Source organism: Amblyomma maculatum, chromosome 10 (genome assembly GCF_055883805.1).
Source record: "Amblyomma maculatum isolate TAMU_Amacu chromosome 10, ASM5588380v1, whole genome shotgun sequence".
Classification (NCBI taxonomy): Eukaryota; Metazoa; Arthropoda; class Arachnida; order Ixodida; family Ixodidae; genus Amblyomma; species Amblyomma maculatum.
In genome coordinates, this window is record NC_139353.1 from 21,304,413 (window position 1) to 21,329,971 (window position 25,559).

General features: G+C 44.2%; 1 protein-coding gene across 1 annotated transcript in view; it reads right to left on the reverse strand.

The window, feature by feature from the left end:
• Positions 1–252: 252 nt before the first annotated feature.
• Positions 253–25,559, reverse strand: part of LOC146175801 (protein-cysteine N-palmitoyltransferase HHAT-like) — a 31,896-nt gene continuing 6,589 nt past the window's right edge. Inside the window, exons 4-13 of the mRNA XM_084582159.1 lie at positions 24,518–24,585; positions 22,803–22,913; positions 17,266–17,460; positions 16,134–16,361; positions 15,692–15,807; positions 6,518–6,724; positions 4,726–4,761; positions 2,537–2,738; positions 676–820; positions 253–447 (exon numbers count right to left, since the gene is read on the reverse strand). Coding sequence (XP_084438285.1) covers positions 329–447; positions 676–820; positions 2,537–2,738; positions 4,726–4,761; positions 6,518–6,724; positions 15,692–15,807; positions 16,134–16,361; positions 17,266–17,460; positions 22,803–22,913; positions 24,518–24,585 — 1,427 coding nt within the window. The 3' untranslated portion in view covers positions 253–328. The remainder of the gene's footprint in view (positions 448–675; positions 821–2,536; positions 2,739–4,725; positions 4,762–6,517; positions 6,725–15,691; positions 15,808–16,133; positions 16,362–17,265; positions 17,461–22,802; positions 22,914–24,517; positions 24,586–25,559) is intronic.

Here is a 25,559-nt window from a genome sequence, read left to right on the forward strand (position 1 = left end):
CGATGGGCTATGGCTGTATTTTGAGGTTTGAAACTGTGTAATGTGTGAGTCGGTGGTGTTATTCACGGGACCTGTTATCACCTTAGTGTTCCCGGAGACTGTGATGGGTTCCGATTGATTAGATTGGGCGAGACACTGATGAAGCGAGCCTGTTAGTTCAGCCACCATGTTTTATTCCATAGTGGCCAGCAGAGTGGTAACATTCCGATTACAAACACTACAATCGCAAGAGACATAAAGGTAAAGGGTTCATGGTGATAAGTAAAACAAGGATTGAGTTTTTATTACTTAGTCTCATGTGCTGTCGCTTGCCTATCAATTCAACCAACTAAGAGGAGGCTTCTTTCCGTCTTGATTTCGCCGCTGCTTCCCACTTCATTATATCTGGTGCAACGAAGCAGCCTGTATAGAGGACTACCAACACCGATACGAGTGGGAATGGGAAGCCTGCAAGTCAAGAAATGCAAAAGTGTAAGCGAAAGGGACGAACCACGACATCGGTATCGGTGTAGAGCAGTGCCGTAAAAAAATTATAGTTTTGCTGTTTTCCTTTTGCCAGATTGCGATGTGGAGTAATAAAGGCATTATAGTAGGCGCTGCTGGTGTATTTCGCTTCTTACAGAAAGTTAAGACCCAGGTCATTATCTTCACCCTAGTCTATATGCGCATACCCACCGAGCAAGATCCTTCTGCACAGGATGATGCAAACGTCCATGTCAGCCAGATGGAAGATGCAGGCGCACAGGGTGAGCAGATAGTGGGGAGCCCCCAGCACTGCTTCGGCCACCCGAGTACGTTGTGGCGTAGTGAGGTACTTCAGCTGCAGTGGTTCAGAAAAACAACAACAATAATTTCCCGTTCGTAACTGCATGTTACCTTAACTCATAGCTTTCATTCCTGCAACATGCATATGATTACAAGCCTATATAATCATGCCAAAGAACTATAATCACTATGGATCTGTAAAAGCTACCTAACGTTTGTATTGAGTTTCCACCGTAAACGGCTATATAACGTGAGGCCTTAGCATTTTCAAACGCTGTCAGTCACATGCTACATCAAGAAGAGAGGTAGGTTCATATGATGAGAAAAAAAATGTTCAGAAACAACAGAAAAAAATGAATAATTACAACATCTTGTGCGGTCGCGTAGGTAGTTGATCTGGGGGTAAATATCTATACGATCGCAGCCCGGCGGGATCCCGAACAGTGAACCTTCTCTGTATCTTGACCTGCACCTTTCTGTTGTATTTCAAAAAGAAGAAAACTCTGGCTCTCGTCACTTGTGGCAGCCGTACATATTACTTTGTGAAAACATTCCTGTATAGTCAAATGTGTTGGGAGTCGCCTTCATTTTTGATGTGTTAGTTTTGTTTCTACTTCTCATTTTGTTTCTTTCATGCTGCGAAATTCGACTTAAGGATAGGCTACTTAATCATCACTTAACATAACTATAACTTGCTCTGTAATTGCAGAATTCTTTGTAATTGCAGAAAGTTACAGTGGAGTTACATCACAAATAGCAGAACATTCATTTTGCACGCGAGTCGTGTGAATGTCTCCCACTCCAATTCTTCACCCAGTCCAAAGAGGTGCTGTCTACCTCATAATGCGCTGAGGGGCGTTGAAGAGTAAGGTGTAACATTGTTCAACACAGATATCTGGGCGAGTTGAAAGGAATGCATAGCTAACACCAGCGTATAAACGCGGACAAACAGAGGACATGTAGAGGGAACGTTTGATGTGCTCCTGTGTTCCTGTTTATGCGATAATTTTAGCCATATAAGGCGTAACATAGCTAGTTTCTCACGTCTGCGGCTCCACCTGCTGATCATATTCAGATGTAAGTACCTGTATACTTGCTGAATAAATAGTAACTTAAGTGGTGCCTTTGCAATGTCGCACATGCTCATTAGCACGCAGTCATCCTCTACCGCATTAACGGCAAGATCAGCCGATATAGATACAAAATCCCGCCTTAAAAAAGCCGTGCGAATATGCCTGCTTTGCCTAGGGGGCGTGTCACGACTCAGGCTTCAAACATGCTGGATTCCATTTGTACCTAGCCTCTCTTCTCAAAAGAGCTACTCAATGTGGGAGCTCCGGATGACGTGGCCTTGCCATGTAGTTTAATGACCTCAACCAAACCACCTACCAACAGTGTTCGGCCCTGTCACTTTTCACTTGCCAACACCCCCTGATTTTCTTTCTTTTTCTGATTTTGTTTTACAGAACGGGATCTTTAACATTCTCGCGTTAATATTATTGTTGTACTACAGGAGGCACACTTTGTGTCTCCGGGACACTTGAGCTATAAGTGATGTAGTAGGCTGGTCTGTTTTTCTATCGAATTCATCTTGTCAGCTAATGTAAAAAAAGTAGCCATGTTAAAAAGATTCACCGTGTTTGAAGTAAGAGAAAGCAAGCGATTATTAGTGACCCTAACACTCGAAGCAGGTAATGGCTCTCGATTCGTGCCAATTTCCCTTAGCAAAAAATGAACAAGCGGTCATTGGCACCTGAAATATTACGCGCACCTCAAAGTTCCTGACGGGCCTCGTCTTCCATGCTTCTGCCGCGAGAATCTCCGTTGCGATGCCGGCGATGCTCAACACGGACCATATGGTAGCCACTTCGTCCATGCCGTGCCATAGCCAGCTGAAGCCGAACGCAGTGGCTGTCCCAAACAGCATCCAGAAGGCTCCTTTCCTTTCGCCGACCAAGGCATTATAAACGTACCTGCGAGCGCAGCGTTTTGTTGGCGGAGCATGGTGATAGTAACGAGAAACTATTGACAACTGAGTGCTCGAATTCATTGCACGTGCACTCTTGTGGGAATATGAAATTCAGCGATAACTGAGAAATCAGTGTTTAATATTGCTGGGGGTAGAGTGTTAGCCGTTTTAACTTTATGCCTTTGTACTAGCACCAAGGGCATGGACTTGCGATCTTCTCCTGATGAGTGCCGAAGTGTAGTTGTGCGCTGTAGGAAGTCGTGGGAGTGAGTGACGTGAGTGACTACCTGAGTGCGACCAATGTGTCATATACAGCTCATCTGTAAAATGCGCATTGTCTTACCGGGCTGGAAATATTGCAGGTCAAAATGCAAAGTCGCAATCATAACTTAGGTATGGTGCAAGTGCTGTGAGTGGAAAGCTCTCGACCACGTGTTACTGCGCTTGAATGGCGCCCAATACTTTTTCTGGAACCGCGCGCCTTTGCGGTGGCTTCACAAGACCACAGTTTCGCGATGACTCAAAATCCAGTAACTCCTCGTTTGGTAAAGGTCGCATGTAAGGCGATCGGCAAGGAAGCTTTGAAATAAATCGAATTAGACATCATTTCATCGAGCGGGGTCGACAGTGAGACATGGGAAACGGGCAAGCTGGCTGCAGGCATCGTTGTGGGAACGACAGAAGAGCTCAAACCTGAGAGCGGAGGGTGCAAGCATAAAACGCCGGAAGCCTCGCAAGGACTATACAGTTTGGCATTGCGAGCCAAAAAAGTTTGAGCAAAGCTCAAGAAATGAGTTTGTGCGGCGCGTTACGCCTCGAGTTTAGCTAAAAAGCCGCGATAGGCGAATGCGACTCCTAGTTGTCAACGAGAAGGCCAATGTATCAGATGCCCTACGGGACGGCTAGTACACTTTCAAGATATAATATTGATCCGGGGGTGAGACAACACTGAGGTGATCAGGAAACGACAGCACTATACTTCATGTCGCAATGTGACGGGCAACAAAATGATCCCCATAGACTGCGATTACGCAGGACACAGTGTTGGTCAATGTGGAAGATGTTCGTTGCCAAAGTTGGAGCCGAGAGTGATGCATAGGACACAAGATGAGAGCTCAAAGAGGCTTGAGTAATGATTTGCGGTCAACTTTGAATCTTAGCTGTTATTAGTGAAAGCAGTTTCTTTAAAAAGCAGTTGCGCCACAACGGGTATTACAACCCTTGTGACATTCGTTATCGTTAAGCAGGTATCATTGCACTGCTCTTTCTACGGACTCAGATCTTTAAAATACATCTCCTGAGATGTACTGCAGAGCCGTGTGATTAGCTCATCGTAGAAGCTTAGTTCTTTCCACTGTCTCCTATTTCGATTGCTGTTTATTTTTCATTTTTATTTAGCCTGTTTATTTCTCACACATTGTAAGCTGTACCTGCGCCGTAAGAGTATGGTATAATACAGTAAACTCGAAGCTAATAATGGTGTCTGTGTAGCCACTAATATTTTGAGGTATTTCCGGCCTCCTTAAAAGACGCGGAATTGCCCGTGCAGTCTTTGGAGCATTTGTCATGTTTACTCTCACAATATGCCTGGGTTCAGCACTGTGTCTATGGTCTTCATTGCGTAAGCGAAGCCTTACTTTGCCATTTCCTCATCTTGAGTTATCCTGAGCAGAGCTTCGTGCTTTAGCAATATCGACATATCACATGAACGTATTGGGAGACGAGCGGTTGAGGACAGGCCTGGGGAAAAATCTGTGAGAAAGCTTTGAGATGTCAATAAATTCATACATGATTTCTCATACCTAATTGATAGCAATTTCATATGATCTCATATAAATATCCTTCACCATATGATGAATATACGAGTTATTATGCCATTTTTATGAGTTTGTTTTGAAAAGATATGTAGGTTATTGTGACTCATAGCGCTTTTTAGTAGGAAAATCTCACAGGTAATGCCGAATAGGTTTAGAAAGCAAAATAATACTTACTTCCTGATCCACAAGTGCATGCCGCGGTCGAAGTACCTGAAAGTAAAGGACAAAATGCCCGGCTATTAGATAAGCCTTAATTGAGGCAACCTCATGAAATATTTTCTCCCCTTGTGCTCGTACGCAGAGGGACAGATAGGGACCTGCATGTGACATTAAGTTTCTCTTACTGGTTCTGGAAGCCTAGTAGCAGATAATAAAATTTTTAATACGTATAATTGGACATTTTATCACTGCAGAAGAAGTCATAAATTCATGACTATAAAAGAGTATAATGTGATTGCGTTAGTCTGAAGAGGAATTATAATTTTTATCACCTTCTGTCCAGCGCTGCTTACATATTTCGGCATCTATACCTACCGTAATGACGTCCGCTGAGTAATAAACTCACTTTAAACACGAGGGTTTCATTTTATTGTATGAAATATGGCTGCGACTAAATAGTGGCAAAGATATCGAAGTACGGCAAGTTGGTAAACATCAACGCAGCGTATGGTCGTACTAATGTTTAAGTACTTTAGAGAGACCAGGAGACCGGTATGAGTCAACAATGTTCTAATGAGAGCAAGCGATAATTGTTTTCTGGGAGTTTTCAATACCAAGCGTAGCTGTCTATATTTCTGGAACATATTGCGCCCCAGTAGAGCAAAAATGACACACACGCGCGTGCACACACACACACACACACACACACACACACACACACACACACACACACACACACACACACACACACACACACACACACACACACACACACACGCACACGCACACGCACACGCACACGCACACGCACACGCACACACACACTCACACACACACACACACACACACACACACACACACACACACACACACACACACACACACACACACACACACACACACACACACACACACACACACACACACACACACACACACACACACACACACACACACACACACACACACACACACACACACACACACACACACACACACACACACACACACACACACACACACACACACACACACACAAAGGCGAAGCATTTGAAGCAAAATTCACTCCCACGAAAATTCACGACAAATTCACTCCCGGGTTTGCACAGGTTGTCATCGGTCAACTACTGATGCATCACTTCGTTATTATGCCCTAAACGTTCCGAAGTTCATCCCCCGCCCAACTCACTGTATATACCACTTAAATGTACGCTATTCACAAGGTGTTCCCACGGTCCTTTTCGTTTTCGTTCTCACGGTCCTTTTTCAGCATAAGACCAGCCTCATCTTTGCAGGCATTGGTGTCATGGTGCTAAGTAATTGCGTTCCAGCCGGCATCGAGATAATCCACTTCCTCTGATCTTATCCACGCAATGTGTCCGCCATCTACAGTACCCTGTCGCCTAATCTCTTGCTATTGCTTTCTAATTAGGGCGTGGGATGGGTAAGGTACTCCCTGTTGAACCAGGCAAATTCGATGGCCGCTGTCTCTTCTGTATAATCACTACATAAGTCAAGTGAATTATGTAAGATTTCGGGCAGAATCATAAGCATGCATTATTCATTTAACATTTCTTCGAATCATAGATTGCCCAACCAATTAATTGATTTTTCGGCATCTCTAACAGTCTTTTCCCCGTTCTACTATTTTGCCAATTAATCACATCAGTCCTTTCAGGCTTTCTTACAGTGTGCAGTGAGTGCTGTTCCCGCGAAGATTTTGTATTCGGCAATAATCACTACATACGTCAAGTGGATAATGAAATATTTCCGATTACGTTACACTAAAGGGTTGGCGAACACTCACCTCCAGAAATGCGAGCACCGATGCATTCTTGCGATGCATTTTGAGTGGGGTGGCAGTTCTACGCCTTCGGCGCGAGCCAGGGAGCCGGCGAATCCGTAGCAAAACACATAGCGCAGGAAGAAGAAAAAGTACAGAGCCAGTCCGTAGCCCAGAAGGCTGCTCACGCTCAATTTTTCGACTGTCGATGTCCGGTGGGACAAAGCCGAACTGCGTGCAGGAGAAGAGAGTAAAGGCCTTGCAAGATTACTGCTCTTGTGGACTGATCTTATGTAACCTAAAAAGAATCATGGATGAACAACGCTGCACAGAACTTCGGCACAAAGTTCCTTTTTACTTCGGTGGCAGTGCGAGTGCCATTGAGTGGCCTGGCACACGATTCAGGGCCGAGAATTGCCTTGAAGGGTCAGTGAAGTGAATCACTCATATCTTGACGTTGATATTGCATCTCCCGGCTACACTTTAAAAACTGCATCTCCTACCCATACGCCCAGATATCACAAATAGAACTGCATGTACAAGTGCCTTGAAGAAAATACCAAGTGAAGAAAATACCACGAAAATTAGCAAGACTCAAGCGGCGACCGCTACGCTGAAGCTTCAAAGCAAACATGCGTATCCGCCCTAAATAAATAAATTCGAATATCTGTACATTAATCGCGACTGCCCTCAGTTACTAACGCTGGATCATTTGCGTTAAAAACTCAAATGTGTACTTTTTATTCACGTTACTGTAACGACTTGGTAATATTTTCACCATGAATATGACTATTTTGATACAGAAATGCAAAAGAGTTGAATGGAAGTATTGTTCATTGACAGTAGATGTATGTAACCTTTCTTCACGGAAAGAAGCAAACCTGAAAAGAAGCAACCCTGCGAATGCCAATCGCAAGACGCCATCTTTCCATTTCAATCCACCCCTCTTCATGCATCATTTATCCTCGCCTTCGCTCATGTTCATTTGGTTTCCTTCTGAGACTCTCCCATTGATGCTTGATTAAATTTCATTTCATTTACTAGCTTTAATCAATGGAAATCATCCAGGCTGCGAGAGTCGCCGTAAGGGAGGACTCCGGGTAATTTCGTCAACCTGGGCCCCTTTAACGTTGCCGCCTCATAATGCGAAATTATCTTGTGCACTCCTAGGCCCCAGATCGGGTCTCTCGAAACATGTCATGCGTGGAAAACTCGCCGTAAGTAAGCTATCAAGTGACAAAAGAGATGGTCTGTTGCTGGCCAGATAATCGCTCGCAGCGACGGATTCACAAACAAAAAAGCTTTACACAGCCAGGCCAATGCACAGAGGAATTAGGCAATAATATTCAGCATACGTAGAAAGCGTTCAGCAAAGCAAACCAAAGCAGTGCACTCAACCCTCAACACAGAAGTGGCTCTGACACAGAGGTGTCCGGCAACAAATGTACGCGGGGAAGCGAGAGACAAACACATAACAGAATGTCCAGCGATACCTGGAAAGTGATGTTATGGTCGTCGCAAAGACACAGTGCGTTCCCTCGCTCGCAGATTCGTGTCTGGTAGATTAGCGTGTTCGCCCTCAGGAGACGTGCAGTACAACCTCGATAGGAGTCAACTTGCTCGAATTGATTCCTCACGCTACGCAACCTTCGTTAAGGTCTCGCTGAGTCTGTTGTTTACATTTGCCCTAGACAGACGCGCACACAGTGGCGTTCATAGTGCAAACGTCCTCTAACCCTGACGACAAGTAGGTAGTCGCCATAGGTCAAGAGCAGAAAATTTTTCTGGAAACTTCGAGTTGCTTTTCCGGTCGTTGCCGTCGTTTCCGATGAAGGATTTACAGGGCACAGCTTAGAGCGCCGATGGCTATGTGTTGTCAACCCGTAAACGATGTGCTTTTTCTGCAAGAATTTGTAACTGCCATTGAGCCTCATAAATTTTACAAACTGATATCTGTCATAATTATTTCATTTTTTTCGAGTTGATTGTTGTCGATTCATCAGGTCTTCTCGCTCTGTCGTTTTATGGATTTGTGTTGTATTAGATTTGGTGTTGTTTCCATGAAATTTCATAGTTAGCATTAATCTTCTTGCTGCTTCTGTGTTAAAATGTTGTTTGTTTTTCTTTTTCCCGTACGCATGAATGTGAATTATAACTATTTGATTCCAAAGTTATATGCTGCTTTTCCTTTTCGTGACTCTATTTTTGAACCATTTGCCTATAACCCCGCTTCCCCTTCCTCCCCTATGCAATACTCTCAGCAGTGAGAGGCTTTAGGAGTAGTTTGTATAAATAAATAAAATAAAACTCTCGATGTCATTCCTGGAGAGATTTTTTTCGCGACCGAGTTGGTTTCTTTAATATGCGCTTACTGCGTGTCAAACATGCCCTGATAATATACATGGGAGCCTGGCTTCGCGCATCTATATAAAAGTAGTCGCTGCAGATGGGCCCATAATGAGGTCTGCCGGCTGAATAGTTCAGCGTCCTAACCCCTAAGTCACTGCGGTGGGGTTGCTTTCGATGCTTTAATGCTGGAGTTTTCTCGTTTTCTTGCGGTTTAAGCAATACACTGTGCACGAAAGAATGATGTTACGGATGCTGAGCCACTTTTAAAACACACTATTTTCCTACTTTTCAGATACTACTGAAGTTTCATGTTGCATAAAAAAATCTGAAAAAGAGATTATAGCGAACTTTATTGTAAGGCGAGCTCGTTTGCTAGGGCTAGGTCGAGGCTTGCAGGTAGGTGTTTGCAAGGTAGGCGCTGGCTCGATCAACTGGTGTTCGCGTCACGTGCCAGCGCGCTGGCGCCAGGTCACCTTCTTCTTTACAATCACCCCCCAGGAGAAGAGGGAGCTATCCTGGCGACTTAAGGGGTCAACAATACGTCTGGGTCATAGTAGAGGTTTAGCCAAGAAACATGGACGGTCTCATGCCCACGTCGTCGAAGGTCTGGCGAAGGCGTGACGGGCTCAACAATGTAATTGACGGGTGAGGTGCGCTCAAGGACGCGGTAGGGTCTTTGGTATATCGACAGTAGCTTGTATGAGAGGCTAGGTGACGCACAAGGCACACATAGCCAAACACGGGCTTGCGGAAGAAAGCTATCGGCGGTGTGAACTGAGTCAAAACGATTTTTCTGTCGTACCTGGTCGGAAGACGTGAGTGAACGGTCGAGCTTCCTGCACTCCTCAGCGTATCTCGAGGCTTCAGACACGGTGGTGGCTTCAGACGAATCGGGCCGGTAAGGAAGTATGGTATCAAGTGGTGAAGATGGCTCACGTACATATAATGGGAAAAATGGCGAGACTCCCGTAGTGGTCCGCGTAGCGGTGTTATATGCATACGAGACGAAGGGTAGCAATGTGTTCCAGTTGGAATGGTCGTCAGCTACGTACATCGACAACATGTCGCCAAGGGTTCGGTCGAATCTTTCAGTCAGACCATTTGTCTGCGGGTGGTAGGCCGTAATAGTACGATGGATAACGTTACATTGCTGCAGGAGGGATGAAACCACTTCAGATAAGAATACATGACCACGATCGCTCAGCAGTTCCCGTGGCGCTCTGTGACGAAGGATGAAGTGGTGTAAGATGAAGGCAGCAACAACGCGTGCCGTAGCAGCAGCTAGAGCGGCAGTTTCGGCATAGCGGGTGAGATGATCTACCGCTACAACGACTCAGTGGTTTTCGGTTGCAGTGTAGGGAAGCGGGCCGTAAGGGTCAATGCCTACTTGGTCGAAAGGTCTTGATGGGCAAGTAAGAGGCTTCATGGGGTCGGTAGAATGGCGATGGGCGACTTTCCGGCTTTGGCAATCAAGGCATGAGCGAACGAACTTGCAGACGTAGGTGTACATTCCGCGCAAGATATTTAGGCAAAAATGAGTGCTTTGGTTCTTGTATGGGACGTAGTCTTCTTCCAGTTTTCAAATCAATCTATACGAAACTGTAAGCATACTACTGTTTTTTTTTTTTTGGTATTCCTGGTCTTATGGACCGAAGGTCTGACCACAGATAATTACCTGCCATGCACTAAAGTGCACAAAGTGCATTGGAAATGCCGGTTTATGTTTTCCTTTATGTTTTAGCTTGCTACGGCCATGCGTAAGTTCGAGCAACAGGTAAGGGCATAAATAGGTCCCGGCAGATGATGTGAGCGCGCTCACTTGTGCTGATAATTTCTTCGTTTTGGCCACTTGTCCAGGGGAAAGTTCTATCGCTGTACAATTTATCCAAAGAGAGAGAGAGAGAGAGAGAAAAAGAGAGAGAGACAGAGAAATATATATAGAAAGAAGGATTAGGATAAGCAAACCGCGCCCGGGAAAAGGCACCATACTATTTCTCCACTGCTATCGCCTTGCTCTCCTTAGTTCGCAATTCGCTCCACTCTTGTACAGTTTCTTTCGTCCATGTCCAAAAAGCCCGCTGCATAAAAATTGCGCATATCAATCTTCTCGCCATTGGCTTGCTTTTCTGCTGCATAGTACAGCTTTCGGACAACGGCTTGGCTGCAGAAAGTGTTATCGAAGAATGCTATAAAAATATTTTACTGAAAAGGGAAGGTTGTCGCCTTCCTAAAATATTTAGGTTTCATGGTGCCATGCGTTCCTATTTCATTGCTTCTACCCCTATTTCACAGCACACCTCTGAGACCTTTCGAGCGAATATGTTTTTTTTTCGCCAAAGAGCAACCCTGAAGGAGGTCAGTTCAGTTCAGTTCAGGCGTTCAGTCGTGTCCGACTCTTCGTGACCCTATGGACCATGTCACGCCACGCTTTCCGGTCTCTCACTATCTTCTTAACATCACATAGCTTCATCTGCAATGCCTCGAGAATTCCATCTAACCATCGCGTTCGCTGCCTACCCCTTCTCCGGCGACCCTCAACCTTTCCCAACATCAAATCTTTCTCCAGCGACTCCTCTCTTCTTATCAGATGACCAAAGTAGCTGAGCTTTAACTTTAGAATTTGACCCTCCAATGAGCAGTCAGGGTTTATGGTCGACAATATCGACTGATTTGATCTTCTGGCAGTCCAAGGAACTCTTAAGAGGCTTCGCCAGCACCACAATTCAAACGCGTCAATTCTTCGGCGGTCAGCCTTTTTCACAGTTCAACGCTCGCATCCATACATCACAACTGGAAAGACCATAGCACGGGTTATACGGATCTTGGTTGGCAGACTAATGTCTCTGCTCTTTACTAGGCGGTCAAGGCTAACCATTGCTCTCTTTCCCAGAAGCAGGCGTCTCCTAATTTCATGGCTGCAGTCTCCCTCCGAGGTAATCTTGGCGCCCAAGAACAGAAAATCTGTCACAGCTTCCACTTCTTGTCCATTGATGCTCCAGGACTTGATAGGGCAAGACGCCATGATCTTCGTCTTTTTAATGTTCAGTTTAATCCCAAACTTCTCACTCTCTTCTTGTACGCGCATCAGAAGTCTCTTGAGTTCCACTTCACTTTCTGCCATTAAAGTGGTATCATCCGCATATCTAAGGTTGTTGATACGTTTTCCAGCAATCTTCACTCCAGCTGAAGACTCGTCCAGACCGGCCTTTCTCATGATGCACTCTGCATATAGGTTAAATAGGCAGGGCGACAGTATGCAGCCTTGCCTCACCCCTTTCTCAATCGGAAACCAATCAGTAAGACCATGCCCAGTTCTGACTGTGGCCTCTTGCCCTTCATAAAGATTCCTGAGGAGACAGATGAGGTGAATTGGAACTCCCATCTCTTGGAGAGCTTTCCACAATCTGCTGTGATCTACGCAGTCAAACGCTTTCGCATAATCAATAAAGCAGAAGTAAATGGGTTTCTGGAACTCTCTTGCTTTTTCCATGATCCAGCGAAGGTTGACAATTTGGTCTCTAGTTCCTCTGCCCTTGCGAAACCCAGCTTGCACGTCCGGGAGCTCCCGATCCACATACTGCTGCAGCCTACCTTGCAGGATTTTTAACATCGCCTTGCTAGCATGCGAAATAAGCGCGATCGTGCGGTAGTTAGAACAATCTTTGGCACTGCCTTTCTTTGGAATGGGGATGTAAACTGACCTCCTCCAATCCTGTGGCCACTGCAGGGTTGTCCAAATCTTTTGACATAATGTATGCAGTGTGTTAACAGCGTCGTGGTTGAGGTTTTGAAGCAACTCAGCTGGAATACCATCAATTCCGCTAGCTTTGTTCTTAGCAAGGCTGGCTAAGGCCCATTCAACTTCACTCTTTAGGATGCCCGGCTCGAGATCAGTAATCACAACCGTCTTATGTTGGGTTTGCACGTCCGGGTCCTTCTTGTACAGTTCTTCTGTGTATTCCTGCCACCTCTTCTTTATCTCTGAGGCTTCAGTGAGGTCCTTGCCTCGTTTGTCCTTTATCACGCGCAGCTTAGCACAGAAGCTTCCTTTGATATCTTTGATTGTCTTATACAGAGCTCTTGTGTTCCTTAATTGGCTGTTGTCCTCAACTGCTTGACACTGTATGTTCAGGAAGGCATTCTTATCTCTCCTTGCTATTTTCTGAAAATCCGCATTGAGAACCTTGTATCTTTCTCTTTCCCCCATACCTTTTGCCATCCTCCTTTCCTCAGCTATTTGCAAAGCCTCTTCAGATAACCAGTTTGCTTTTTTGCATTTCTTTTGCTTTGGAACTACCTTAGTAGCAACTTCTTGTATTATATCACGAACATCAGTCCACATCTATTCGGGCTCTTTGTCTTCTAGATCTAATTCTTGAAATCGATTCCTCACTTCCACAGCATATTCTAATGGAATCTGATCCAGATCATACCTGAAAGGCCTTCTAGTTTTCTGCGTTTTCCTCAATCGAAGCCTAATTTTGGCAACAAGAAGCTGATGATCGGTGCCACAATCGGCCCCAGGCCTTGTTTTTACTGCTTGTATAGCGCTTCTCCATCTCTGCCGGCAAATAATATAATCGATCTGATTCCTGTACAGACCGTCCGGTGAAATCCATGTGTACAGGCGCCTCTTGTGCTGTTGAAAATGAGTATTCGCTATGGTCAGGTTGTTTTCTTGACAGAACTCTACTAGCCTCTGCCCAGCTTCATTTGGCTCACCAAGACCGAACTTGCCTGTAATTCCGGATATTTCTTCACTCCCGACCTTAGCATTCCAGTCTCCTATGAGAAAAACGACGTCTGATGATGGGGTGCGGTCTAAAAGGCATTGTAGGTCCGCATAAAATCTCTCAACGTCAGCTTCCTCAGCAGCAGTGGTCGGTGCATAGACTTGGATAACTGTTATGTTGAAAGGGTGACCTTGGATACGAAGTGAAATCATTCGGTCGTTTTTGGGGTTGTACCCTAGCACTGCTTTGCCCATTCTCCTGTTTACTATGAGAGCGACCCCATTCCTTCTCTTGGAGTCGTGCCCACAATAAAAGGCATAATGGTCGCCGGAGTTAAATTCTCCCATTCCGGTCCACTTGAGTTCGCTGATACCCAAGATATCAATGTTCAATCTGTCCATTTCTCGCTTGATGATATCCAGTTTACCTTGCGTCATAGATCTTACATTCCATGTTGCTATGTGATATATCTCCTTGCAACATCGGACTTTCCGGTCGCTTCCCGACACATCCACAACTGAGCGTCCTTTTGGCTTTAGCCCAGCCGCTTCATTCGTCCTGGAGCTACTAGGAATCGCCCTTTGTTCATCCCCAGTAACATGTGGGACGCCTTCCAACCTGGGGGGCTCATCTTCCGGCGCCACATCAATAATGGTATTGTGACTGGCCATAGGGTTTTCTTGGCAGGAAATACTGGAGTGGGTTGCCATTACCTTCTCCAGTGAATCACATTTTGTCAGAACTCTCTGCCGTGACCTGTCTATCTTGGGTGGCCCTACACAGCAGAGCTCACGACTTCATCGAGTTTCGCAAGCCCCTCCGCCACGACAAGGCAGTGATCCATGAAGGGGCCTGAAGGAGGTGGGACGCATCTAATGTTGCAACCCTTTATAAGGTGATAGAAGCTTCAGCACCCATTGTTATATATGGGGGACTGAAGTGCGAGTTTAAAAGTAAAGCTTTCAATTTGAAAATCCGAGTAGTTGGTTTCATTGAAGTCAATTAAGTCATTACTTGACGATTTCGACCGACCTTTAGGCGCCAAGCAAGCTACATGTTTGGAGCGAGGATCACCACCCCAAACTGTTAACGGAGACATGAATCTAGACACAGTGATCCCAACATCGGCTTTTGTCAAACCCAGTGTTGGGGCTGGACGTAGGTTTGCATATGCACGTAGGACGCACTTGTGCAAAAAACCACAAATGCGTAATATATTAAGCGGAGTGTTATGGTGCAGTCTTAAAGGTTAAAAACTTTTCTGATATTGCTGCCCCTAAAAATAACTGCCTGAAGTGTTTATCACGAGCAGCAACAGCAGCAGGCTTTGTCTATCGTCGTGGATTCCATGGGCACTATGCGATAAGTTTATTACTGCTGTATTTTCCCTGCCTAGAGATATAAGTATGAAATAGAAAGTTCCATCAAGAAAGTAAAACCAGAAGTGTCTTATTAAAATTAAATATGTTATAGTTATAAAGACTACAATTACAAAATGTTTTCGATCACTGTTAGCTACTAAGATAATTTCTGCTTTGCTATTACTTTTCTGCACTGGAGGAGGCAGCGATCGCACATGTCCGAAGGCTGCTCCTTTGCGCACCACAGTTCCCGGACGGGTGCCGTCATTTCCAAGGCTTTAAGCGGCCAAGGTGCAACCGTAGGTCTTGTAGAACCCCCACGGTGCATCTTTAAATACCATGACCTGTTCTAAAGCCTTTGTGGCTCTCATCTGAAAGGATATTAAAGTCAAACCACTAGTCGTAATAAATTTCAACAAGACGGCCGAAGAGAAAAATATCTAATAAGCCTGGAAAGTGATTAACATCGGTAAGTGTCATGTTGTTCAGCGAAGGCATCATTTAACTAACACAGAGTAATGAACGGAAGAGTGAATTCACCCCATACGCAGAGGTGACCTTGATAGTGCGGCTAAGAACTTAGATGCCAGGTTTTTTATTATTTAAACATACTAGAAAATTTTTGCTTTGACTGCTGCCGTATTTAAAGTAGAATATCATCGAAAGAAGCTAAAGCAGAAAATTTGCCTTTGACGATACTAGATACAGCTGTTAGCACGGCCAAATGAACAAGTAGTGCAGAACGATGGCGCAACCTGTAGAAGTAATGAGTGAATCCCTCCACGAGAAGAAAGTGGATGCCACTCCGGGTCAGCCTTCCCAAGACGGCAGCTATCTCCCACAGCGTGCAGTTAGGCCTCGGTTTTTCAACCTGAAAATAAAAAAAAAAGATATTCTTCGAACACTGCACGTCATGACACAACGGTCAGCCGAGCTCTGCTTTTCGCTGAAGGTCGAGGAGTGCTTTCTGAGCAGTTTCGGTAGAATAATATTGCACACTGTTATCAAAATGCGTGCATAGCGTTGAAAACGTGTAAGTGTTTCGTGATGCATTATTGATTCCTGCCGTCCAGCATTGCATGTTTTTGGTGCTTATCGTGAAATCCACAGTGAATGACAATCTGTGTGCCCAGACGTACATTACGCCAAGATTTATGTTCCGTTTAAGGGGGCTGTCGTGCACTGAGTGCGATATACCTGGGATTCGAACTCGCTGTAGTTCTGCATTGGCCCAAGGTAGAGAGGTGGCAGATATAAGACGTACGCCAACGTCTTCCAGTACGGGGGTCCTGGGGCTGTTTGGTGGCGAGCTTTGCAGCCAGCGTGGATGAAGTCCAGGCTGAAGCTGAGACACCTCAGTAAGGTCCACTGGACGATGGCCATGATCACCACATATCCCAGGGTGCCGTAACGGAAATACAGGAGCTGAATACCGAAAGGGAAAATACGCGGCAACGATTTCACATGGTTGTTAGCATGGATGCATGAAGGACAATCCGATTCTTAACCGAGCAATTTGAGCACAAGAGCATACGTTGTTTACATAACACCGCGTCTGACTGCCAAGGTATAGCCCATGCAACTCATTATTCATGGCTGTGTTGTTAGAAAATAGAATGAAGTTTTAGATCACGCTGCTAATTTTCCTGATGGACTGCCGACCAAGGTAGGTGTGTTTGATTTCTTTCGCTCGCAAACATTGTGTGAGTAAAATGACTTACATAACCATCTGTGTCGCAAGAGATATTCGACTATTTTAAAGAAGAAAGCTCCACAGTATAACTCTGGTGCAGCTTTGTCACTATCGGCTCTGTCTCTTTTTTATGACGTGGTTGAGATGTGAAGTCAATATCAAATCGAAACGTTTTGCTCTGAAACTGGGAGCCATACACAGTTCGAATTGCTTACTAATAATGACCATGGATTTTTAGGACAACGATGTCATGATTTCTACCTTACAGTCAAGACCACAACCTTCCATGGCCAAACTTTACGTTCTTATTTGGGATGCTGTGGTAAAACCTCTGGCAGATATGACAAAAATATACCACTGTCTCTAAACTAGCTGCCAGTGCTTCAGGTTACTTTGGCTAAAGCTGCTTACAGCGCTTGCCACGCGCGTTTTGTAGCGTATACAGTAAATATTTCCAAGCTTTATTCCTTGGGACGACAACATTCGCTACGTGGCTTCCATAAGCTTTATTGCCTGCACATCAAGTAGACTCAGCTTCATGCGCTTTGTTACAAAATTAATAGTGCATAAGTATTAAAGCGATTAGCTAAGGCGCCTTAAAGGGGCTGCGTGTAAATACAAATGAGTTTTCCTCACCTGTCTGAAGCTGTCAGACATTGAGAACTTGAGGAGAAGGACCACAAGAGCCGCAGCGTAGCAGAGAATAGGTGCACGCAAGCTAGCCACAATGATGAACAAGGCGTGCAGGATGACGATGACGGCCGCCACTTCCACGCCCAGGAGCGCTGTCACGAACAGCGCTGAGTATACGGTGTAGAAGATGGGCAGCAACTACATAGTGGGGAGGGAAAGCGTCATGTATGTTTCCTTAGGGGCTTAAAACTTCCTCGTAAAAATGATTTCAGCTCTTATACTTGGCTGCGGAAGCAGCTCAACTTGTGCAACTAGAAACCAGGGAAGAGTATTTAAGATACCTAGAGGGAAATAAGATGATGTTCAAAGCGGCATGGAAATCAATAAAACCGCTCTTCAGAGGGACAGCTCAACTTGTGCAACTAGAAACCAGGGAAGAGTATTTAAGATACCTAGAGGGAAATAAGATGATGTTCAAAGCTGCATGGAAATCAATAAAATCGCTCTTCAGAGGGTAATATTTGGATTTAGGTACATCATGCATACGACAAAAGAAGCTGATGAGAATTATGAGTCGTTTATAAGAAAGACGGGTTCAAATGAATTCATACAGGGGTCTTGGGGTATGCCAGGAGAGAAATTTACGTAGTGCACATGTATGAAGATCGGGCGCTATCAGTGATCACCACTTCAATTTCGACTTTCTCTTCGTGTGGACATATTTTCTAGAACTGCTGAAGGCACTGTTTGAGGGAGATCGTTAAGGGACTGTGTTTCGGAATTACGCAGACTTTATTCCATCAGACAACACGGGTATTTTCACGATGTGCCACGGTGACTGCTATCAGAGCAGAAGAGTGCAACGTTTGTCAGTCAAGGTGAAGTTGCAGTGATGGTGGTATAATGCAAGATAGTACCATAGCATAGGGAACGATTTGGTATTGCATATTAAAGGAGGAAACAGCGTAACTTAAACAAGAGACCGTGGAAAAAATAACACGTACATGTACCGCACGCGCCCTTTCGTTCCCTGGTCCTTTGTTTAAGCTGCACAATGTTGTTCTTTATAATGCAAGTCGTTTGAGGTTTTGAGGATCGCTTTTCCAGCTAGCCCGAATAAGACGACCTGTAATTTTGAAGACGAATTCTCTTTCAAAATCTTGCAAACATATTAACACAACTTTTGTTCAGATTCTTTCCCAACTAGGATTTTACCTGTGCAAAAGACGAGATTACTACAGGAGTTAAGAGTTTTCTGTGGCAGCTTTTGCAAAGGAAAGTTTTAGCCAACTCTATCGAACCAATAGAACGACCTGCTTTAATATTGGTAGTGAAGCCAGGGTACTGCTGCGAAGCAACCATGGTGAGTTGTGCCTGCCGAAGCTAAAAATTGTGGCGAGGGACTTTTAATTACAGCCTTTAAAGGGCCTATATCAAAAAGCTATTTACTCAAATTACGAAATGCGCACGAGAAATAGGTATTCTATTAGTCCATTCTGCAGCGCAAAAAAATGTTTAGTCTAGCTTTACTGGCACCGAACATGAGGGCGATCGCAAATGAAACTCGGCCCAAGTCGGCGCGCAAGAAAAAGAGAAAAAACAAGTCGCGACGGCGTCCCACCGGGCCCCGTCCCGCCCATGTAACTTGGGGACGTCTAATCAGCGGGCGTGCCGAACTGCCCCACTGACGTCAGTGGGGAGGTTTGCACGCGGAAATGTGTCGCCCCAATCTCTTGAGAGCGGTCACCAGGAGCATTAAAAATTATTAGCAAATTATCGGCTCCACGCAATGCCCCCAAATTTGGCTCGAATACTCACAAATATTACCTCTATGAATTTATGGCATTAGAATTTTACCGCAAGTAGCATTTCAGGAACCCTTAAGGGCACGACGCAGCAGCCTTAATGGCTTCCGTTTGCTAACTCTTATCGCAGATCCTCGTTGGCGTACACGACATGCACTTTGCTACTTGTATAGCACTAATATTTTAATTTTGCCTCAAATATCCCGCACATACCAATTAGCAGAGTTCTAAGCTAACAGACTACAAGGAAGGTCTCTGGATGTCTAGGTAAAAAGTCTCGCTTTAACCACGCTGTAAGAGCACACTTGTGTGACCTACGGGCACTGCGTGTGTCTCGAAAGTCAAAAGCCCCGGAATTCTGCCTTCCGATCTCACCTTCAATTCGAAGCTAGAGTTGTCAACGCCTACCGAACCTGCCATGTCTTGTGGTCACGTGACGTCACACAATCAGTCGGTGCATGGTTATGTCACCTGCCAACTACCACCTGCCAGTCACGCCTGTGACATTTTGCTCACAACATCGATGCAAACAACTTCGTTGCCGGGTTTTATGGGGACGGGGAATTTAACGCTTACACTTTAAAATCCAGAAAAAAGGGTTCTCGGCTATGAATACAACTTTGCTCCTGTCTGCTGACTGTAAGCTGATTCAAATGACGAGTTCATAAATCATGAAATACCCGGGAGCGTTTGTGACACGAGTTGCCGAGGCCATTATGAAGATTTCAAAATTCAATCTGCCCCAATTAGTCCCCGGCTACTTCGTTCCGACTTCCTTTCCTATGGTTTGCAGGGCTTTTTCTCTGTGCACTTTCACATGCACATTAGTTAACAAAGACATGTTTTGAAAATTTATATATGTGTAACATACGGCTCTACTACATCTGAATGTATTTTGGTGCTATAATTCCGTTTGATTCTTCCAGAACTATAGTTTAGGCCGAAACTGTCTCATTTTGTTTCGTTTTCTACGTTTATTTTTTCAAACGAGCTTTTACAAGCATTCGCTTTTCCGCTTTTTCTAAATTATTGCTAAATTGCTAAATTTCATATAATATGTCTGATGTCTACTTGTATAAATGCACATTTTTATAAGCGATGGGCAGGGTTTAAAATCCCTACAACGTTTCAAGTGGTAAATATCCTAGGCCATCGCTATACTCTAATGTAGTGCACACAAAACAAAAACACAGGAGGAAGGCTGTGCAAGAGCTTTCCTCCTCCTGCGTTTTTGTTTTATGTGCGCTGTAATAGAGTATAGCAATGAACTACATAGAACAACCAGCACGAATCGCTACCCTCCATCAATCTCCGGCCACACACCAGTGTTTTGCAGAGTGACGCATTTCGAAGATTTGCAAGCTTTGACGCTATAAAGACTCAGAGTTGGTCTATTTTTTTAATCTTCGATCCTCGGCATAGGCCAGATAAACAAAATGCGTTGCCGAAAAAAAACTTTCTTTTTTCGCAGCAGCAAATAAAACTCACGACCCTAGCTTACCAACACTTACGAAGTTCTTTCCCTGGTTCCACGGTCAAAAGCAGCCCTATGAACTGTGAAACGTAAAACGCTATGTGCTGAGCAAAAAGAATGAAGCGCAGCTCAATACCACCCGACCCGCGAAAGCAATCGTGATTCCAGGATAATAAAGGCAAGTGAACACCTTGTGTGGAAACGTGGCATATAAAAAATTGTGATGCTGTTAGATGAATCGAAGCTTTTACGCATGGCAATGATAGGATTCATTGCATACTTTGCCCCAACACACTTTATTGAAACCTTGCCATCAAGTTTCGACGTCTAACCATAGAGGTGGTAATTTTACTATATGGGACTGGTTCTGCTTTCTTGGAAGTGTCCTCTTTCGCGAAATTTGAAGTGTGATGAGCAGAAACGTTTATATAAAAATCGATAGGAGAGAAAAGTTCCAGAGATGGAAGCATCTTGGCCTCGGATATGCGTTTATAAAGAACGTTGACCCAAAACACTGGTATTCTTGTGAGAAATTGGTAGAAAAAGAGGCTTGACCTCATGAATTTGATAAGCCAGTGTGCTGAAAGTACTCAAATGAAATATATCTCCGTAGGCTTCATCCTTGGTTTAATAGACAAAAAGGGGATAGAGCAGATAAAAATTTCAATCAGCTGCTGCAAGAGCAGGGAAACGTAGACTAGGCAGTTACTCAGAGCTTTCTGGACTCTATGCCTCAGATCATACATGGCAAAATTACTTTTGAAAAGGAATTAAATTACATTACTAATTACTTTGCTGAAAATCGCAGAAAAGTAATTAAACTACATTACTCATTACTGCTCCCAAAAAGTAATGAAATTACATTACAATTCCTTCTACTGAGTAATTAAATTACTTTCTAGTTTCCATCCATGCAAAAACTAAGCAAAGCTAGTAAACAAAACAACTTGTTCTCCAGACGCGAAGCACACACAATCTTTCGTCTTCCCGCCATATTCCGCCCCAGAGAGCTATTCCTTCTTTCTCCTACAGTACGTGCCATTGCAAAAACAAAACTACCGCAAAAACATAAAATAGTAATAAACACGGTCGAACGGTCCTGAAATAACCGGCGAACCCAGCGTCTTGCTGGCCCGGAGCTGTCTCCGCCATTTGAAGGCCCTGAAGAAGCTAGCTTATTTATTGCTTCCGCAGTCCCAAGTATCGATGTCGGCACATTTGTGCTCACTGCTCAGTAATGCTCAAGCCCCGGCGCCTCACGTCATGGACCCTTCTGCCTATTTCCCCCAACCCCAATTCTCCTTCGCCCCGTGGTGTTGAGTGTGACCAGGCACCACTGTGCCCTAGCCGACGCAACAGGGAGTGCCGCTACGCCGCGCTCCAAACTAGTTTTCAGCTCCAGCCTTCTTGCACCATCTCTCCCTTCGGGATTCCCTTGATGCCTTGTATCCTGCTGCTTGGAGAATGGAGGTCTCAGACGCACTATTCTGCTCATCTCTATTCCCATTTGCTGATCCGTTACGCTGGCTTCTCTTGCCGCACGTCGTTCCTGCTTTCGCGGCACTCTACTTCGTCATCTATTGAAGGAGTAGTGGCGCATTTTAGTAAAAGTAATTTCGAAAGGAATTAATTACTTTTGCTGCGAAATTACTGCCAAAAAGTAATTCATTACATTACTAAATTACCAACCCGAAAAAGAAATTACAAATTACCGAGAAAAGTGATCAAATTACAGTAATTTCATTACTGTAATTCAATTACTGCCATGTATGCCTCAGATATGGCAAGCAGTAATCAGAGACAAAAAAAAGGCCTGCACGCGAAGTATACTATTGGCTAGCATTATTTTCTTTTTTTGGTGGCGAACATTTTTTTAGACTTGGTGCCTTATTTGAAATGAAAACCCACAATACTGTCGATACTTTCTGGCAGTGAAAAAAGTAGTTAGCTAAATCTGTTGAGGGAAAAAGACTATAGCTTAAATTGGATGTATATCGTGTAAAAATGCAGTACTGTCTTCCCATTTTGCTCATGCTCAAGTTTTTGTCAGGTGAAGATAAAAAATATCTTGCCCTTTTGTTCACGACTGAATGCGTTTTTTGAGATATTTAACGCAGTGAAATCGCATTCCATATTTAAAATTTGAGTTAGGCTTGCCCATGTTTGGTTACAGATGTGGTGGTTCTAATGTTATAGCTGCATGCAAATTCTGGGAAAAAGTATATAAATGCATTTTTTCATTTTTAGTTTTAGGAACTCACCGTCGGAGCAGCATAGGCTGTCGCCCGTGCCAGCAGGGGATGGATCAGTAGCCAATTCCATGTGGCCAAGACGAACGAGCGCTCTATTTGCCAGTCCAAACTCGTCATGTCCTGCGCGCCATGTGGCCATCACGTTGAAAGGGAATTTATAAAATAAACAAACAGGAGAAATTAAAAAGCAAAAGCATAAGTTTCTGGCCCTTTTGAGCGAATCAGCATTGTCACAGACGGACAAGGGACGCTGCTCTCAGCCTCTTCTTTGTTCATCCAGTGCACTTATATTAAATTCTAAATGTGAAGTAGATGCCACTTATGGTATAATTACCTGTTATCTGTTGGCTGAGCACAGATGCCTTCTAAACAAAGATCACTTCGTCAGTATAAAGTTGCACTCATTCACTAGTTGCTATGCAACAAAAGCCCATTGGTGCTGTTAAGATGTTTTTTGTTTAATTCGCTAAAATTTGAAAGAAAACTGCGCGAAGTAAACACTCATGAGGTAAAGACAAAGTCACGACATCAATTGGGCGCTTTTAATCTGAAGGGTCCGACGTTGTTGTGCAAAAAAAGAATTTAAGTAAGTGCTAAAACACGCCATGATTTTGGAACATATTCCCGAGAACAAATGAACAACGCTCCATAAAGCCACTGCATCTGCAGCCCCAGTACATGTATTGTGTATGCCGGGTGTACTAGGGAATTTTAACCAACAGTTAAAAAATAAAAATTGGGGTTAGGACGTGGAATTTATTTCTACTCAGCTGCCAGCTGTCTCGCACGCAGCACGAATTTTTTATTTACAATTAAATAGTTACTAAGATAATCTTCCAAATTACTTAAATATTCACTTCGACAATAAATGTGAATTGAAAAGCCGGGGAGAACCTTCAGATACCCTCCTTTCATTATGTCTAGTAAAGAAAGCCTTTCGTGTATTTTTTTTTTGCGGCCTCCCGCGAAATGCAAAACAAAATCACGTAACTAGCTAACTAGCTTATCTATGCGCCGCGATCGGACGGCTCTCAATCCAGTTTGAACGAACGAAATCCGCTGCTGCCACGACTCGGTGACCTCATGCAGCGGTAGGCTTATATGGTGGCGATGGTTGCACCGAGCTGTTCGTGCTTGCTGCGATTTGCACCGCCATGTGCGCCGGCTGGCCAGCGCCGCCTCGATGTACAGAAACATTTTAGAGCAGGCGCTGGAATGGCTGACACGGGAAAGGAAACCATTGGGGACATCTGGGCTTGCCTCTGCAATGGTGCCATGGAGTAACGGTGGAGCCATGGAGCCATGGAGCAGATTTCATTCGCTCAAATGTGATTGAGGGTAGCGCAATTGTGGCACTCGAATGGGCTAGTCACGTGATTTTTTCTCGAATTTTGCTGTGTTTTTATTTTTCAGCTTAGGAAAAAAGATAGACGTGAGGTTTTCCTTATCGCGAATAGTAGAATATGGGTTTCTAAAGGGACTCTATACCTTTGCGTATCTCGTTTATAGGTCAAAGTGAATGTTTAGCAATTTAAATTAACTTAGTTAAATGAATAATAAACTGCAAAACAAAAAACAAATGCCTGTGATATACTAGACGGATGGAAACTGTATGCGAATAGCGTGCCTGGCCGACCTCAAATATTTTATTTTTTAACACACATATAATACTTAAGTTACCTGCGATATCTGGTATGCTGTTGTCCAAAATGCGCATAACGTACCTGCTTTCGCCAAAAACCATACGGACTAGGTCTGAAATCTTGCCGCATCTCGTTCGGAAGAGATGTGTCTGAAAGACCAGCGAGAAGTATGTGGAAGTAATTAATAAAGAGTTACAGAGAAAAATATTTAGCGTACAAAAGACAAAGCAGCACATAGCAGTCAACATCTGGAGGGGGAATTTACTTGCATTGCACAGTAACACTTAAATGACAGTTATGGGCGGCGACTTCCATTATACCCAAGCACTACACAGTTTATTTGTGATGAACAAGAAAATGTAATGAAATACTTTTGAAATGCGTCAACGTCATGGGCCTCATTTATAGTTTTAACTGAATGTGGCCATAAAGAATTAATGGTACCGGCACTGCGTCAGTCTCGTTTGACACTTTAACTGCGGTTGGAGGGAAAGTACTTAACGGAGGGACACGGTTCTGCAGCGCTGTGTTGAATAGCAGAACTCTCACAGTTTCAAATTCGCGCTACAGAGTCACTAATTCGAAAATCTTACTTCAGCACAAAGCAAGAGTCCTTTTCGCTTTTAAGAACCCTGAGAATATACGATTACTGCATAAAGAGAAGCACTCCAACCTTGACGGTTTGAATGATCATGCCGGAGTTGTTTAATTTGATCTACCTTTCACTGAATATTTATACCTATGCAGAGGGACGTCTTCTGGCTTGTTTTTGCAATAACTACTATAGAAAGCAAGCCACTGAAGAACGCTGCTAGCATTTTTATCGATTGCGAGTGCCTAACAAGGCTTTTGAATTTTACTTTGTTGAAAAGTGCATAGAAAATGTTTGTCGTAAAATATATTTAAGGGCTGTCCGAGTTTGTCTCTCATATTCCATTAGGTGGCAGGTCGGGCTTGCTGATAGCACATGTCAAATAAAAATAGCGCACCGAGGAGACAAGGGCGAAAAAGACACACACGAGCACTCATGCATGTCTTTTCGCGGCCCGTGTCTTGTCCCTTCGCTATTTTTATTGGTGCCTCAGAGTGCACGCAAAAAAGGAAACGATGTTGGCAGGGCGAA